Source organism: Sceloporus occidentalis, unplaced genomic scaffold (genome assembly GCF_023333645.1).
Source record: "Sceloporus occidentalis isolate IW3139 unplaced genomic scaffold, rSceOcc1.0.p SCAF_1, whole genome shotgun sequence".
In the NCBI taxonomy this organism is placed as follows: Eukaryota; Metazoa; Chordata; class Lepidosauria; order Squamata; family Phrynosomatidae; genus Sceloporus; species Sceloporus occidentalis.
Window position 1 is genome coordinate 276970602 of NW_028316981.1, and position 17274 is coordinate 276987875.

The following is a 17274-nucleotide window of genomic DNA, read 5'->3' on the forward strand; positions in this document are numbered from 1 at the left end:
CATTATTTGTTTGTGATGGTGCATGTTCAGTATGAAACACACACAAATCCTGTCTAGCTTGAAAAACAAACCCCAACGTTTAATTATGTGATTCATCACTGCATTGTTGTAATAGTGCAATTAGGTGATAATAATTTATGACTGATTTTTTAGCCTCTCCTGACATTAAGAGGAAGTGGTGCCAGAGGAAGTATAGATGACCAGCTTCCTTACTCTATCCTTATCTAAAGCAGACAGAAGTGCACAGATTTACATTCTGTCCAAGCATAAGGAGAGAAACATATGCCAAATAAATATCTCAGCACCACTACTCTCCTTTAGATGAATTTGGGATGTGCTTCTTTAGTTATTGTTTCCTTCAAATGTCCAAAGTAGTTTTTACATGACATCAGTGATAACTATCAGTTAGATAGAGCACCCTCCCTCCATAACTGTCATCTTTCGGCCTGTGAGGGAGAGAATAGGCTGGCCCAGCGCCATCAGGGCTAGCCTGAAGATAGAGCGCCCTCCCTCCATAACTGTCATCTTTCGGCCTCTGAGGGAGAGAATAGGCTGGCCCAGCTCCATCAGGGCTAGCCTGAAGATAGAGCACCTTCCCTCCATAACTGTCATCTTTTGGCCGGTGACGGAGAGAATAGGCTGGCCCAGCTCCATCAGGGCTAGTCTGAAGAAGAAGAGCCCTCCCTCCGGTCCATCTGCCTTGGTCCAGGCCTCAGAGGGAGAGAAGAATGCTGGACCTGATCCCCTCCCCCCCTCACCATTCCCTTCTCCTTTTGTGTCTTGTCTTTTAGATTGTAAGCCTGAGGGCAGGGAACCATCTATTATCCCCTCTGTTGTAAACCACTCGGATTCCCAGTGATTGGGCGGTATATAAATAAATCCTATTATTATTATTATTATTATTATTATTATTATTATTATTATTATTTGACTTCCAGGTTTGGAAACATTCAGCCAGTTAGTATATGAAGATGATTATGGAAGTGTGAGTATTTCTTATTATACAGTAGACTACCACTACTTTTTAAGATTTATCTTCTGATTTGGACTTACTCATTGCTGTTAATGATTTCAGGCATGTCTGTTTTGTGTTGTATATTGTATAGAATGTGTTCTGTGCTGCAGAACATGCTGTGCTTCAAAGACTGAGAGGAAATTGCAGAATGACAGATGTGCATAATTGTGTTCCTCATGATATTGACTCAAATGTGAATGATGCATTCCTGCTGAGACATAAAAGCTTTACCAATGTATAGACCACACCATACCCTTGCTTTGAAATCTCTCTCTTTTAAAAAATGTTTTATCACGTTCTGCAAGTTTGGCTGTCTATTGAGCAATCTGTAGATTTAGCTACATTTCTTGGTAAATATATATCAACCTATCTATTTCTCTTTGGCCTTCTATAAGCACTGGCTAGCTTACTCCGTTTTATAATTCTATAAAATTATAACTACTTCCCTCATTTTTGGATATTGGCATGGCCATGGCAATGTGGCACCCAGTTCTGTACAGTCTGCTTCTGTTTTGTGAGCTTCATGGCTTTGTCTAAGATCAGTCAAGAGGATCTTTGTACCAATAAGAAAAGAGACAAACAGTCCTACTAGCTACCCACCTGTTAGTAAGATTTCCTCTACTCAGGGCTCCATGATTTTCAGGAGTAGCCCAAGTTCTTTTTATGTTTGAAGTTGCATTTGAGAATAACTGGTGGAATTGCATCTGGTTACCGTATATACTTGACTATAAGTCAACCTCATGTACAGTGCGCCCTTGGCTTACGCGGGGGATCCGTTCCGGACCCCCCACATAAGCCAAAAAACGCATATGCTCGAGGCCAATTCACTTGAATAGGGCTCATGCACGTGGTGGCGCCACAGCGCGCACCACGGGCGCATGCCCCATTCTTTTGAATGGGACATGCCACCTCTTGCGCCCTGCACGCTCCCGTGCAGCTCTCCACAGGTTTGAGCATATGCTCAAACCCGCGTATAGTGCACCCGCATATGACGAGGGCGCACTGTATAAGTCAAGGGCAAATTTTGGGGCAAAAATTATGGATTTTGCTATGACCCGTGGATAAGTTGAGGGTAAAACGTATGGGCATATAGCAAAGGATCTAAAGAATGAAGCAAAGTAAAACAATGTCAAAGAACTTTCAAAATTCCAGCAGACATAACTGTGCTTAGTCTTAAGGCTGGCTGGATGAGAGAATACCGAGAGTAAGTACTTCCAGATCAGATTAGATTATTGCTTTTCATCAGGGTATGGTTCCTTCTTTTAAATAAGAATTAAGATATAGTACTTACATTAACCCATGGATAAGTCAACTCAGTTTTTTGCGGGATCAATTTTTGATCTAAATTTCTAGACTTATACATGAGTACTGTATATACAGTAATCTTACCTGGTGGAAGAGGAAAAGAAGCAAGTTCAAATATTTGTATTCCAGGGTGGAATTCTTCATAATTGTGACCCATGATGACACATCATCTTGAAAATCTACATAAATATCTTTGGTATTGAGTTGACTATAGATTTAATGCATATCTGATCAAACTGAATGCATTTCCCCCTGTGTGTTCCATAGTATCTTACCACAAAAGCAAAAGGGTAAATTTTCTATTTCTCTTTTTCATTTTAATAGTTTTTTATCAATGAATCTGACATTGCTGACTTCCCAAGATTTGCCCATCGAGGAATCTTGATTGACACATCAAGGCATTTCCTGCCCTTGAAAAGTATCCTTGCTAATTTGGTAAGTTGACAGTTGTGCCAGGTCCTCACCCCTGGGTCTGGATCTTCTGAGGTAGCTGCTGGGGAAATTTGGATCCAGCTAACCTATTTTGTTACTTAAGGAAGGGTTAAAATTAAAGTCAGTTGCAGTATTTTATTTGTCAATCACAAAATGCGTGAATGTCCTACAATATACAGTGGGCCCTTGATATATGCGGGGGATCCGTTCCGGACCCCCCGCGTATACCAAAATCCGCGTATGTTCAAGTCCCATTGTCCCCAATGGTGGCGTGCATGTACACGTGCTGCCTTTGGGGACAAAAGTCCCTCTCCCCTCCTTTTTCCCTCCCTCCATCCCTCTTTCCCTCCCTTCTTGCCGCCACCTCCGCCTCCTCACCGCTGCCGCGGGAAAGGCCGGGTGGTGATGTTGGTGGCCAAGAGGCCTCCAGCCTGCCATTTGGCTCTTTTGCGGCGGCAGCAAGGAAGACGAGGCTTGGCCTCCTGGCCTCTGCTGCCTTGTCCTGCTTGCCACTACTGCCACAGAAAGGCCATTGCGGCAGCAATGGTGAGGAGGCCGAGGCGGTGAGGAGGCCGTGCTGGAGGCCGTGAAGGCCTCTGAAGTTGCTGCTTTGCCTCAACACTACCTGGCCCTTCCGCGACAGCGAGGAGGCAGAGCAGCATCTCCAGAGGCCTTCAAGGCCTCCAGCACTGCCACCTGGCCTCCTCGCTGCCTCGGCCTCCGCTGCCTCTCCTCCCCTTCTCTATCCCTCCTTCCTACCTTCCTTCCCTGCCTCTCTCCCTCCCTGCTTATCTTCTCGCTGCCGCTGCCACCTCCTCACCACCGCGAGAAAGGCCGAGTGGTGATGTTGGAGGCCAAGAGGCCTCCAGGCCGCCACCCGGCTCTTCCACAGTGGCAGTGACGCCGATCTCGCGGCTGCGAGGAGGCTGGGAGGGCAAGCCTTGTTCTCCTTGCCGCTGCTGCAGAAGGACCGGGTGACGGCCTGGATGCCTCTTGGCCTCCAACACCACCACTCGGCCTTTTTCGCGGTGGTGAGGAGGCGGCAGCAGCAGTGAAAAGGTAAACAGGGAGGGAAAGAGGCAGGGAAGGGAGGAAGGAGGGAGGGAAGAAAGGAGAAGGGGAGGAGAGGGACTTCTGTTTTTAAAGGCGGAGTGCGTGCACGTGCACCACCATTGGAGGCAGTTTCCAGGTTTGCCATCCACAGATGCTCAAATCCACGGATGGCAAATCTGCATATAAGAAGTGCCGACTGTATATGACTAGTTGTTATCGAGAGCACGATGCAGCTACAGCTCCCTCTTCCTCCCACAGAGGACGTGTCTATTAGGGAAACATCTGGGTAGTTAGTTATAAGAAGTATTTCTCCATCTATACAGATAGCAGAACAGGTTACAAATGAGCATGAATAGAATTAAATGCAATTTTTTAAAAAAAAAAATGGCTTTATAATACAATATAGTGGGACCTGGGTATCCATCCGTGGATTTGAGCATCTGCGGATGGCAAGCCTGCATTGTCCCTAATGGTAGAATGTGCACACAGGCCTGTAACCATTGGGAACAACTGCCCTTCTTTCATTTCTTCCTTCCTCTCTCACTCCATCCCTCCCCCCGCCCGAGGCTTCTACTTGGCAGAGTCTGGAGCCATGTCAGCTGGAGGGAGCTGGCGATGGGCCTGGTGCTTGGGTCTCGGAGCCTGGAGGTTCCATCCCAGGTGTTACCCCCGGGGGGACTCTGAGACCCAAGCCCCGACACCGGTTCCAGCTCCCTCCAATTGACGAGATACCAGCCTCCGCCTCTGAAGCCAAGCTTGGGGCAGAAGCCTCAGAGCAGGAGGGAGGAAGAGAAGAAAGGGAGGGAGGGAGGGACAGATGTAGGAAGAGAGGATGGGAGGACTTCAGTCAGTTGTCCCGCACCACCATTAAGGACAATGGGACTTGAGCATTTGTGGATTTTGGTATCCATGGGGAGGAGGCTCCAAAACAGATCCCCTGCGGTTATTGAGAGCTGATTATACAAAAACTATTAAAAACTACCAACATATCATCCTGAACACATCCAGTCTTGTCGGATTTTTAGAAGTTAAACAGAGTTAGGCCTAATTAGGATTTGGAAGTGCCAGATATGTCCAGGTAGTCCAGAATGACACCCTAGAGAGCCATTGCTCTAATGGACCAGTGTCCCAAATGGACCACTGTCTGTCTCAATATAAGGCAGCTTCCTTTTACAAGCTAACACATATATTTAACACCTTGGCAAATAAAAATGTTTTGACTTGGCACGAAAAACATTGCAATAGTGACACCAATTGTGTTAGTGTGGGGGGAATTCCAAATCAGTATGCCACCCCAGAAAAGCCTTCCTCTCTTGGTGGAACAGCTTGAGCTGGTACTCAGAGAAGAGCCACTCCTTAGGAGCTTAATGGGTGGCTGTGCACTCTCAACTTAGCTAGACCTCTTCTGGCCAGGACATTGTATTCTTCCTATATCATTACCATGTCTGACAGCTAGGGTTATTGGCTGCTTTTATTAATAGAGCAGTGGATAGTAGGGAATAAGGACATCTTGAGGCACTTTCTCAAAATAAATCTCTACGTTAATGTCTATAAACTTGGATAATAGATGTACTTAAGCTTTGGTTTGTTACGTAATGTATTGTCTATATGAAGCAGTGGGCCCTTCCCTTACACAGGGGATCCATTCCAGACCCTACCACTTAAGGGAAATCCAGCATATGCTGGAGCCCCATTAGAAATAATGGGGCTCATGTCTGCAGCCATGGGCACATTCCCCATTACTTCTTCCCAGGTGCACGAGGGTTTTTTCTGGTGCGGCTTTCAGTGTATGCTGAAAGCTGCATAAGGCACGCCCGTGTATGACGTGGGCACACTGTATAATGTAATATTTGGAGCATTAAACATTTCAGAACTGTTAAAATAGAAAAGAATTCTGCTTTAAAAACTACTCAACTAAAATTAACTGAAGTACTACCTTCTGTGTCATAGGATGCCATGGCTTTTAACAAGTTCAATGTCCTACACTGGCACATTGTAGATGACGAATCTTTTCCTTATCAAAGTGTCACCTTTCCTGAACTTAGTGCCCAGGTAAGTGTCATTGGACATCTTCTGGTAATTCTCTACTTTAAAATTTTTTTTTAAAAAAAATGCTTTGGGTGTGAGGAGGAAACATAAATCATTTTTAAAAGTTACTAATTAGATGGTGTAGGCCAAGATTGTACACCGCACTGGGGGAGCTTAAATCTTTGCCAGCATGTGTACAGGAGGTGGCAAAGGCCACTCCCCTCTGCCTGGCTGTTTCACCCTATACTTTATGCAGGCTGCTGGCTGTGCTTTCTTCTCCATGGTCACTGAATCAGCTGCAGAGGTGCACATAGTCTTATTCTAGCTGCTGTTGAGCATGGAGGGTATCAGAAACAGCCTCCATCCCCACAGTAACACTCAAGAGTGATTGTAATGAGTCCAGGCACACCTCTACATTAAATCAGTGGCCTGTAGACAGAATTCAGCAGATGATTCTGCCGATTGTGTCACCAGGAAAGATTTGACTTCATGATCTGTGCTTTCATGAGCAATGACTTTTTGTAGCAGCCGTAATAATGTATTTGCTAGAAGTCTCACAAACATGATGAGAGGGACATTAAACTGAGTTCTATAGAAGAAAGAGAAGGTATTGTAGAGGGCAGGAGGAATTGGGCTCTAACATTGGGCAGAACCACCCCCCAATTGTCATCTGTTTTTAGATGTGTCCATACTAAGGCACCAAGCATGGGAAATAAGATTAATTAGAATTCTCAACACAGGAAGGCAAATAAGTTTTCCGAAGAAGTATACACTCTTACCTCGGGTTACGAACGCGCCGGGATACGAAATTTCCGGGTTACGAAGAAAAAAAAAAAAAAATATTTCCGGGTTACGAAGGTTATTCCGGGTTACGAATAACCTTTTGGTGCTTTTTGGCGCTATTTCGCACCAAATCGCGGCTTCTCTGCATTAGCGCCTATGGCTTTCTCGGGTTACGAAGACTTCCGGGTTACGAAAATGGCGCCGGAACGGATTATTTTCGTAACCCGGGGGCCGAGTGTACCAAACAGGAAAGGAGGAATAGCAGTATTATATGTCAAATGTAATATTATATGTAGGCGGGTTATAGACCGCCCATTTGGGGCAGTCTGGACCCGCCCCTTTCCCCGGAGTATCGGGGCTTCAGTGGTTACACCAGCAGCCGCTGAGGCCCTGATCCGCCGCTTTTCAGGCTGCGGGGAAGCAGCAAAACACCGCTTCCCCGCAGCCTGAAAAGGGGTGTCCTTGGGGCTTCAAGCCCCAACACCCCGCGGCGGCGGGGAGGGGGAGAAAGGGGCCGCTTGGCCCCTTTCTCCCTTGCTTCGCTGGGCGCAGCCGTCTGAAGGCTGCGCCCAGCGAAGCAAAGCGGCGCTGCGGACCAGGAAGGAGCTCCGAAACGGAGCTCCTTCCTGGTCCGTGGAAAGGGCGCCCTAGGCGCCCTGCCGCGGATTGAGGATGTCACGTCTGCGCCGCCCCGTCTAGAGGCGGCACAGCCGTGACATCCTCACGGCGGCGGCCATATGGAAGGGCCGCCGCCGTTTAGTGCATGACGAGCATGCACTAGGGTTAGGGCGGTGCGGAAGCACCGCCCTTTTGTAACCCTAGTGCGTGCTCGTCACGCACTAAAGTGCCGGTGTGTAACCGGCCGTAGTATTATATGTACATCTGGGAGGAGCTTCATGCCTTAGAGCATGGAAAACAGGTTGACATTGGGTAAAAATTAAAGGGGAGAGAAATAGCAATGTGCTCATTGTGGTGGTCTGCTATACGCCCTGAGCCAAACAGGAGATTTGGATGATGCCGTGTTAGAACAAATGGCCAAACATTCAAAAGGAGAGAGATACTAGTAGAAGGAGACTTCAACCATCCTAATATTTGTTGGGAGTCAAACTCTGCCAAGAAAGTAAGGTCCAACAAATTCCTCACTTTCCTTGCTGTCAGTTTCATTGTCTACAAGATGAAAGATGCAACAAAGGGATTGACTATTGTGGATCTGATCCTAACCAGCAGAGATGAACAGGATGGCATTATTGAGATCCTTCAATGGGAGTGACCATGTTTTTTCTGGAATTTGTTATACAGAGGAATGGAAAAGCCAAACATAGTGAGATATGTACTCTGAACTTCAAAAAAGCTGATTTAAACAGGCTTAATTCTATACTGGGCAAGATCCCAAGTTCTCAATGAGAAGGGTGTTCATGATGCATGGGAGTTTCTTAAAATGAGCTGTTAAAGGAAAAGTTGCAAAACAATTCTGATAAGGAAGTAAAGTGGGCGGTGTCTGAAGAAACTGGTGGATATAGAAAAAACTTTCAGCTGACCTGATATTTTAAAGATACAGTGGTACCCCGGGATACGAATTGACCGCGTTACGAAATTTCCGGGTTACGAAAAAGTTAGATTTAAAAAAACTGTTCCGGGTTACGAAAGATTTTTCGGGTTACGAAATTAATTTCGGCGCGAAATTTAAATCGGAAGCGCGGCTAGCGGCTTTCCAGCGCCTTTTCGGGTTGCGAAATGTATCGGGTTACGAATGGCGCCGAGGAACGAATTAATTTCGTAACCCGAGGTAGCACTGTACATGTATAAGAAATGGGAAAAGGGGTAAATAGCCAAAGAGAAAAAAAAATGAATAGCCTGTCCTTGTATGGAGAAAAGAAAGCTAAAACTCAGAATGAGCTCAGGTTTTCTAGAACGATTTAGTCAGACTTCACCTGGGAGAACTGCTTATGATACTGGGTTGCCTAAAGAATAGAATATTAGAGTTTATTATATTTTCACACAGTTTAATAAATCTATTTTTGTTGTTTTAAACCTCTCTCTGGTTGGCTGTCAAGCCTGAACTGGAGCCAAGCCATACATATCAAACTACGAACCCACACAACAACAGAAGCACAAGTCCACATTTGTAAGGGTCATCCTGAGGCCCAGTAACCCAATCCAGCAAGGAATGAATTGGAGGAACAAGGGCAGGTTGAATGGTAGGATTCCTAGGGGTTGGAGTTTTGGGGCCTACCTGGATAAAGGGTTCTGTCACAGAGGGCAACCAATATGGTCAGAGATCTGGAATCCTAGTTCTATGAGGAACATCTTAGGAAACTGGGTATGTTTAGGTTGGAAAAGGGAAGATTGGGAGGAAACATGATAGCCCTCTTTAAATATTTAAAAGGAATGCCATGTCATACAGATCTAATGAGTTTTATACTAAACTTTACAGTGAACCCTATATGTTTTTTGATGCAAATATGGCAATACAATGCAAATGTATCAGTAAAGAACTTTAAGCTTTAAAAAGTTTAACACCAGAACACATAGGGGTAGGACAAACCTTTTAGCATTTTAAAGGCTTTGTCTTTTTTCCTTTTTCTTCAGCTTTCTGGGGAAATCTTAAGATTACTGAAGTTCTTTAAGTATTACAGGTTACAGCCCTGTTAAAACATACCTAGTGACTTAACCTACAAAAAACATTTGCAAACACTGTTCAGAAGCCTTGGTGTTTTCCTTAGTTTGTGACCTCCCAAAACAGTTTTTAAAATAAAGAGTGATAGAGGAATTCTCCTAGCTTTTTTTCTTCTTTTGGCTTTAAGATAATAACACTTGGCACAAATCTACAGCATCTTTATTTCAGATGACAAGGCTATAGGCTTATGCCCAATAGATGGAATCCTTCACATCTGCACCACTTGCCATTCTTAAAACCAAGCCATTCATCATGTATTTTGGCCTGTAATGACTAGGGGGTTGGGATTAGGTGTTGCTGGAAATGTAACTTTCCAAAGAGCCATGGCTTTACATCTGTCTCTCTCTCTGGCAGTCAAAAATTCGTAAGGAAGTCATAATGATTAATAAAGCCCACAACATGCCTTGCGCACTAAAAAAATTCAAGCAGTACCTAATACTTTTGGACTACAGCTCAATTTTTGCTGTTAAATTGAATCCAACAATCACAAATACAGAATACAGAATTTTTCTTGGCATAATATGAAACAACTGTTACATGTGGACATTTTCACAGGGGGCCTATTCATACAAGCATGTTTACAGCCCCACTGATGTCCATCTCGTGATAGAGTATGCTCGGCTACGAGGTATTCGAGTCATCCCAGAATTTGATACTCCAGGGCATACAGAGTCTTGGGGAAAAGGTAAGGTATGATTTTGAAAGTTACTAATACTGAAAATGTTATAGAAACTTAGTAGCAAGCATGAAAGAGAAAGCAAGATTAATAATTGCATTCATATGCAATTTTATTATGAAATATTTAAATCCAAAGCAGTTCACTTCCATTGTTCACAGTTTGCAGTTCATTACCACACTGCATATAACATAATTGGTTAGTTTTTTGTTTCCATTAGGCTTAAAAAATTTTCCTGATGAAGAACTACATATACCCTTGACATGAGTTGGTCTTCTCAATTTTGTCCTAATAAATCTGCCTTTGTACCCTGTTACTGATTACCACTTCTCTTTTTTTGCTGTCACTTCCTATTGGTGATAAATTCTGTCATCATGTAAAAATAGCATGTTTTCTTTACTGTTTGAAGCTTTGGAGGCTGCTGCTGGACACTGTGGACAGTACTGAGAGAATATTTTGACTTTTTATAAGGCAGCTTCTTGTGTTGCTATCATAGACAGCATTTCTTCCAATGGCAGCTAGTGATTAACATTTAGAAGACTCACTGAAATGGAAACAAATCTGAAAATGTTATAGAAATGTTACAGCCTTGAATGTAGAATAGAACAAAAAGTGCTAATCTTTGGAATAAAAAATAGTATCAAGTAAAGGCTAACCTCCTGTGAGTCACAATTTTCCAGGTGTGATATTCTGCAGAAGTGTTAATTCACATTCAGTGTCCAAACTTTAAAAGAACCTGAAAAAAATTACTGTATTTTGCACTGCAAAAACATATTTAAGTTCTGGGAGTCATTGAAAAAAGCAGAGGACATACAAATTTTTATTTTGTAAAATAGCAAAGATATATCTTCTAAAGATAGTCTTTTTGTGTATTCTATTCAAGGGCAAAAAGATGTCCTCACGCCATGCTACAATGGAGAACATCCCAGTGGCTCTTATGGACCTGTAAATCCCATTTTGAATACAACTTATGATTTTATGATGAAATTTTTCAAAGAAATTGGAACAGTATTTCCTGATGAATACATTCACTTAGGAGGAGATGAGGTGGACTTCACATGTTGGTAATGTGTGATTTTAAATGTCTAAATAGATAATAAATCTGAAATCTGTCTATCTGGAAACTTCAGTTATCTAGGGCAGAATCCAAGCATACCCTGCTTTTTCTTCCTCGCTGTAGCCCTTTGTACTGTGCTGAAGATCAGGTTTCTCTGAGTTTCTTGTGGTTTATTAGAATCGGAAGTTACTTTCACAGTGTATAATTTGGGGAGAGATAAGCTCAGAAGCTCTGTTTGTATGCAGGAGTAAGCATGGTGTTTTTGATTATAGCAATTTTTCTGATTTATTAAATATGGAACTGATATGTCTCAGCCAAACCTATGGATGAATGTAAGATATATGTGCTTAATTTTACTGCTACAGCATCCCTAACAAATTGTTGCCCAGCCTCTGCTTGAATAGTTGTACTGAATTAGAGGCCACAGTTTCCTGAGACAGCCAGGAAATTTCTCCTGAGAATTAATCAAAATCCTGTAATTTTCACCCATTGGTTCTAGTTCTGCACAATGAGCAATAGAGAAGATGTTCTCCATCTTCTGTGCAACAGATATTTAAACCACAAGATATTTAAAGGCAGATCTTGTATCTTATTGTAATCTTCCTTTCCTCAGGCTAAACATGTGCTCTTTCAGCTGTTCTTCATACAGCTTGGTTTCTAGACTCCTCTTCCAGTTGCATTATATTTTGTTATGCTCCTTTATAAAAGGTGGTATTAATATTAGTGTCCAGCACTGGGCGCAGTGCTACAGATCTGGTCCGACCAGCACAGAATAGAGAGGAACTATTCTAAGTAGAGAGGGTATAGAATACTGTTATTAATTCTTATTTTGTATTATGCCATGGTCAGTCCCTGACCTCTGTCAGGTTTCCTTGTTTACAATGGGGGGGGGGGGGACTTGTGAACTCTGCATAAATGTATGTTGAAAGGTTTTGAGTTTAGATGGTGACATAGTCCTTTTCAGTACACCAGACTCAGGGCATCCTATTTGTATTTCTCTACCATGTGGTGGGCCTTAGTAAGAAATACAACTTTGTTTCTTTCTCTTCATAGGAAGTCCAATCCTGATGTGACAGAGTTCATGAAGAAACAAGGGTTTTGGTATAGTTATTCTAAACTGGAATCCTATTACATTGAGAAGTGAGTTTCTTCTTTTGAGTACCGTAAGTCTACTTATCCTTTCAGTTTTCTCCTTTGTGTACTTACTGTGTTGTTGCTATCTACTTCAAATGTCCACAGTACTGTCATCAGCAATATATTTTGTCAGGGTAGGCTCAGGGGGTATTTGACTTGAAATTAACAAGCATGATGTAAATGCTTTCTCAGTACCATAAAAAAGCTCAGTCTGTTCTTAGCACAAACAAAATTACAGTCTAATATGGAATTTGGAATTAGTTTTCTTTGCAGATCCAGATCATGCGACATCAAAGTCAGATAAATCAGCTAATATTTTTGGATGATGGTGATGATGATGATTTTGGTTTGTATAACATCATATTTCAGATGATGATGATGATGATAATTTTGGTTTGTATAACATCTTTTGGAAAAGATGTTGATATTCAACATCTTTGGCTGGAAAAGCAGTGATATTCATTAAATCATCTACCAGTCTTGTGTTCAAAAAGTGAAACATATGAGAAAATTCCCCTTCTTAAGCTGTAAATAAGTAGGTAAACACTGAAGAAGGAAGTATACAGTAAGTAGTTCTGTAATGCAGAATGAGATATGATTGACAGCTTGGGGAGGAGAATGTCACAGGAACATAGGAAACTGTCTTCTACTGAGCAAGACCATTGGTTCATCTAGCCCAGTATTGTCAACTTTCTCCTGGTTTTTGGACCGCATTTTTTCCTAGCCCTACCCAGAGATTCTTAGTATTACCTTGTACTCTTCTATCCAAATATTAACCAGGCTGTACCTGCTTAGCTTTCAAAATCAGGTAAAATTGCTGTGTTCATGTTGGTGTGGTAACCAAAGAGTATTAGCAACTTGCTATTCTTAAAATAGAAGTTAAGTGTGTGCAGGAAATATTGTAACAATAGAAAGAGTACTTCTGTAATTTAGCACCTTAACCATTAGCTAGCCCGATCCCAAACCTTCCCTCTGCAGGAAGAGGCATGGATAGCATGAACAGCTGTCATATGTGTCCTCTCAGTGTATCTTTAATATCTTTTCCCATATCTCATTTATTGCTTTAAGCTTCTTCAGGATCCAGTCTTACTAAAATATGGGATTATAAATGTGAAAAATGAATGATAGGGATATAACATTTTTATGACTCCTTTATTCTAGAATATTGGACATGATGTCTTCTTTTAAAAAGAAATCCATAGTTTGGCAGGAAGTCTTTGATAATGGAGTGCAGGTAAGATCTAAGAAATGTTACATTCTGTAATAACTTAGAAAGCATTTTCTTGTGCCAGATCTATTAAAAAGACATGTAGAGCAATCTACATGTATAAAAAGCAAGTGTACTTTGTCCACAAAATCTGATCCCTAACATCATTATTCTATGCAGAGTCTGGAAGCTAGTGAGTTCTCTAAAAATTATATGATAGCCCTTCGAGGATGCTTCCCATTGCACTGTTTTGAGCTGCAAAGAAACCATGCAAGACACACAGAACTTGGGGTTTGTTTAAAATCAGAATAAATAGAGATCAACTGCAACCCCATTAGGCTCCCAGGGGAGAAACTCTTAAGGCAGAAGGGGACAACATGCTTAGTTGTTGGATAGCTTGATGGGTTTGTTTACAAGTCATGGTAAGTCTTTCTAGGCCAGGTGGGCAAGTATACAAAGGGTGGGCCAATATTACACATACACCACAGTGCCAGGGACTGCACCCCATATATCCAGGTGCACCAGAAGTGACATTGTATCACTTCCAGTTGGCACTTTTGCATAGTACTGAGGTAGACAAACCCAAATATCAATGTTTGGTAATATGCAAGAGTCAATATATATAAATAGATGGAATAAAATATGAGAGTGAACCAAAGTACAAGCAGTTTAGAATAGAGGCTTCTAGGAGAGTGGAATGCATAAAGGGGGCAGATGTGAAGATATTCAAGGTGAAGCATTTGTCCAGGCGCCTAAAGAGAACAAAGAGCCTTAGTAAAAGACTGATAGAGAATGTAATTTCACTGGCAGAAGGGCCTCAGTGCTAACATAGCTGATAAGGGACAATGGGGTGTAGCCAAATGTATTTTAAAGTATATTTAAATGTATTCATGTATCTGTTCTATGATTGTTGAAAATGTATATGTTTAGAGTGTGAAATGCCCAATGATGTGATGAAGATGAGTTTTCTTTGTTTGTTTTCCTATAAAGGTAGCCATTTTCTTTGGCTCAAGGCCTCAGTTTTGTTGGAATGAGAATTCCACTGGGGACAGCTGACTCTGAATAAATCTGAATTTTTAACGAAATCTGTCTTACTCTATTCTGTCAGAACCTTTTAAAGCTTATCATCCACAACAGTATGTTGCCCTAAAAGTAGGCATGGGGAGGGTGGTCCTTGGTTTATTTGTTTTTAAAAACACCCCAACTGACACAACAGGTTACTTTTCCTGTTCTAGGTTCTGGCTGTGTCTATTTCAAGCCTAAAGGAATGCAGCCACATTCTCATTTTAAAAAACCTGTTTCTTCTCTTGTGAATTTTTAAAACTGCATCTACATGTAGCTGTTACCAGCAAGGTAACAACTACGTGTAGCTGTTTTCAAAGCAACTTCTAAAGTGTGGAGGGCAGCATTCAACATGGTGCAGGTGGACTTTCTCCTTCTCTTCCCTGACATGCACTTCCCTTCCCACTCCCTATATTTTGGGTATGCATGAGATAGGGAGGGAAATCTTTTTTCCCTCCTGATTCCACTGATGGATCCAGTTCCATAATTGAAAAATTGTCATCATAAAAATCAGCACCCAGGTCTGAACATTACAGACAGAATCACAGTGTCCTGGACATAGCTAATAGAGGGAATGATACTAGCTTGAACTTAAACAAATCTTTTGTGATTGGATAATTGGGTAATTCATCCCAGGGAATTTAGTTTCAGTCTGTTGAGGAATCCTCATGAGACTCAGCAGAGTTGGCATTGGTTTCTCATTCTCACTGTGCATGTGAATAGTGGAAAATAGTTAGGATGAATTTCTGATATTCCCATATGTCCCTACACAATTCAGGTTACTTGACTTATAGAACATGAGAAACTTATATTGTGCAAGGAGGGGCAATTAGAGGTACCTAGAGTCATATGTGTGTAACAGCTTGATATGTCATCTGTTTGCTTACAATATGCGTCGGAAGAGATGTAGGGAGGAAAATAGATCTTGTGTCGGGTGGATTTTCTGCATTCTAACAAACTTTTTCTTTCTTTCAGCTACAGCCAGACACAGTAGTTGAAGTGTGGATGCCAAGAATGTATCAAGAAGAACTGAGAAAAGTAACAAAAGAGGGGCATCCTGCAATTCTAGCAGCACCTTGGTATCTAGACATCATTAGTTACGGTCAGGACTGGAAGAGATACTACAGTGTAGAACCACTGAACTTCCAGGGTTTGTTGCAATCTTGCAATTATCAATTTTTATGTGCTTAATCCAATCAAAATCGTCCATTTAAAAGTCCCATTGGTTGCAGTGAAAGCATTGCATATACTTGCTGCTCAGCCTTTATGTTTAAATTAACAGTGTGCACCTGTATTCTTTCACCCATATTAAATATCCAGTTTTTCAGTGAAGATCCCATTCTTGTCTACCGTAACGACGTAAGACAAACTGCTTCTGTGGAACAACTGATTGCAGGAAATTTTTCTTATTAAGTTCTGTTCCTGAATTAAGAGAATCATATTTGTGATTCTAGGAATAATATGAAATCAAAGCAACAACTCTTGCCTGATTACTTAGGTGTTTGTTGTTTCTTCTTGTTGATAGTGATCAGACTCACCCCAGCTATGATTCACCCCAGTTGAGCTTTTTATCCATGACTCATAATGGAACAGAAGCATCAGATAAGTTATATTTAGAATATAAAAAGAGGTTATTGTTGTTTTCCTTTTATTAAACACAGGATGCAAGACTCAGAAAGACCTGGTTGTTGGTGGAGAAGCCTGCCTTTGGGGAGAATATGTGGATGTAACTAACCTCATGTCTAGACTCTGGTATATTTATCTCACTACTTTTTCCCCACTACAAATATTCTGATTAAAATTTACTAATGCTAATAATGTCTGATCATAACCCACAAAGACTTCCATTCAGGTTTAAGTGTTTAATTTTTAAAAGGATTTTTCTTTCCTTCTTTATTCTGTTTGAAAGTTTGAAAATAAGTATTTTTGTAAGATTACAAGCTATAAAGGAACTACCTGGCTGGCACCCTACCTATTGGCGAGCATATTGCAACTAGGTGTTTGTTAGTCCCAACTACAGCAGAGCCACTAGATTAACGGAACTTAGTAGTGGCATACCAAGTTCCCATTGGCTGCAATCCTGTAATATTTCAGTGCAGCACAGCAGGTCCAAGGTCCACCAAATACTACCCAACTTTCTCTACAGCTTCTAAAACCATTTCTTTGCACTTTCTTTTCCTAAAAGAAACTTATCCATGCGGATGTTTCTACTATAATGCCAGCCATAGATCTATTAGATTTATTCTGTTCAGAACCAACAGTTTAATTTAGAATATGAAATTCTAAGTAGTCCAGAGATAGGGAAAATCCAGTCTGTATGCTACATGCAGTCCGCTTTGTTTTTGGTGAGTCACTGTGTTTCATGCAAGGCCACAGGCTCAGTTTTAGTAGCTGAGTACAAAAATTAAAAAATTCGTGTTGTAAATGCTGTAAGCCCAATTATTCGGACAATTTAAAAAAGAATAGTAATTCAAGGTATTTCATCCATTATAACTCCAGGCCTCGGGCATCTGCTATTGGGGAGAGACTGTGGAGCAGTAAAAATGTAACAGATGTTTCAGATGCTTATAGAAGACTTAATGAACATCGTTGTCGCATGCTCAGGTAAGAAACTAGGCTGGCTGCAATCCTGTACTAACTTACTTTGAATAAGTCCCATTCAGCTCAGCAGGCCTTTTTTTTGAGTAGACATGAAAAGGTTTGTACTAAGTAATTTATATTAATCAGAGCACAGGTAAATTATGTATATATGCAGTTGGGGGGGGGTCAGGCCAAGAGAGGCTATTTAACTGAATTGCTGATCCAGAATATTGGCATAATTATCATAACAATAGTACTGCATAGA

The 17274-nt window shown here is 41.7% G+C and overlaps 1 protein-coding gene across 1 annotated transcript in view; it reads left to right on the forward strand.

Annotated features, from left to right (window-relative positions):
• The window catches only part of LOC149323925 (beta-hexosaminidase subunit beta-like), a 31183-nt gene that overhangs the window by 12018 nt on the left and 1891 nt on the right, over positions 1 to 17274 (forward strand). The window contains exons 4-13 of the mRNA XM_089494225.1: positions 939 to 985; positions 2645 to 2755; positions 5756 to 5857; positions 9849 to 9978; positions 10853 to 11033; positions 12080 to 12166; positions 13322 to 13394; positions 15405 to 15579; positions 16091 to 16181; positions 16929 to 17033. Coding sequence (XP_089350351.1) covers positions 939 to 985; positions 2645 to 2755; positions 5756 to 5857; positions 9849 to 9978; positions 10853 to 11033; positions 12080 to 12166; positions 13322 to 13394; positions 15405 to 15579; positions 16091 to 16181; positions 16929 to 17033 — 1102 coding nt within the window. The remainder of the gene's footprint in view (positions 1 to 938; positions 986 to 2644; positions 2756 to 5755; positions 5858 to 9848; positions 9979 to 10852; positions 11034 to 12079; positions 12167 to 13321; positions 13395 to 15404; positions 15580 to 16090; positions 16182 to 16928; positions 17034 to 17274) is intronic.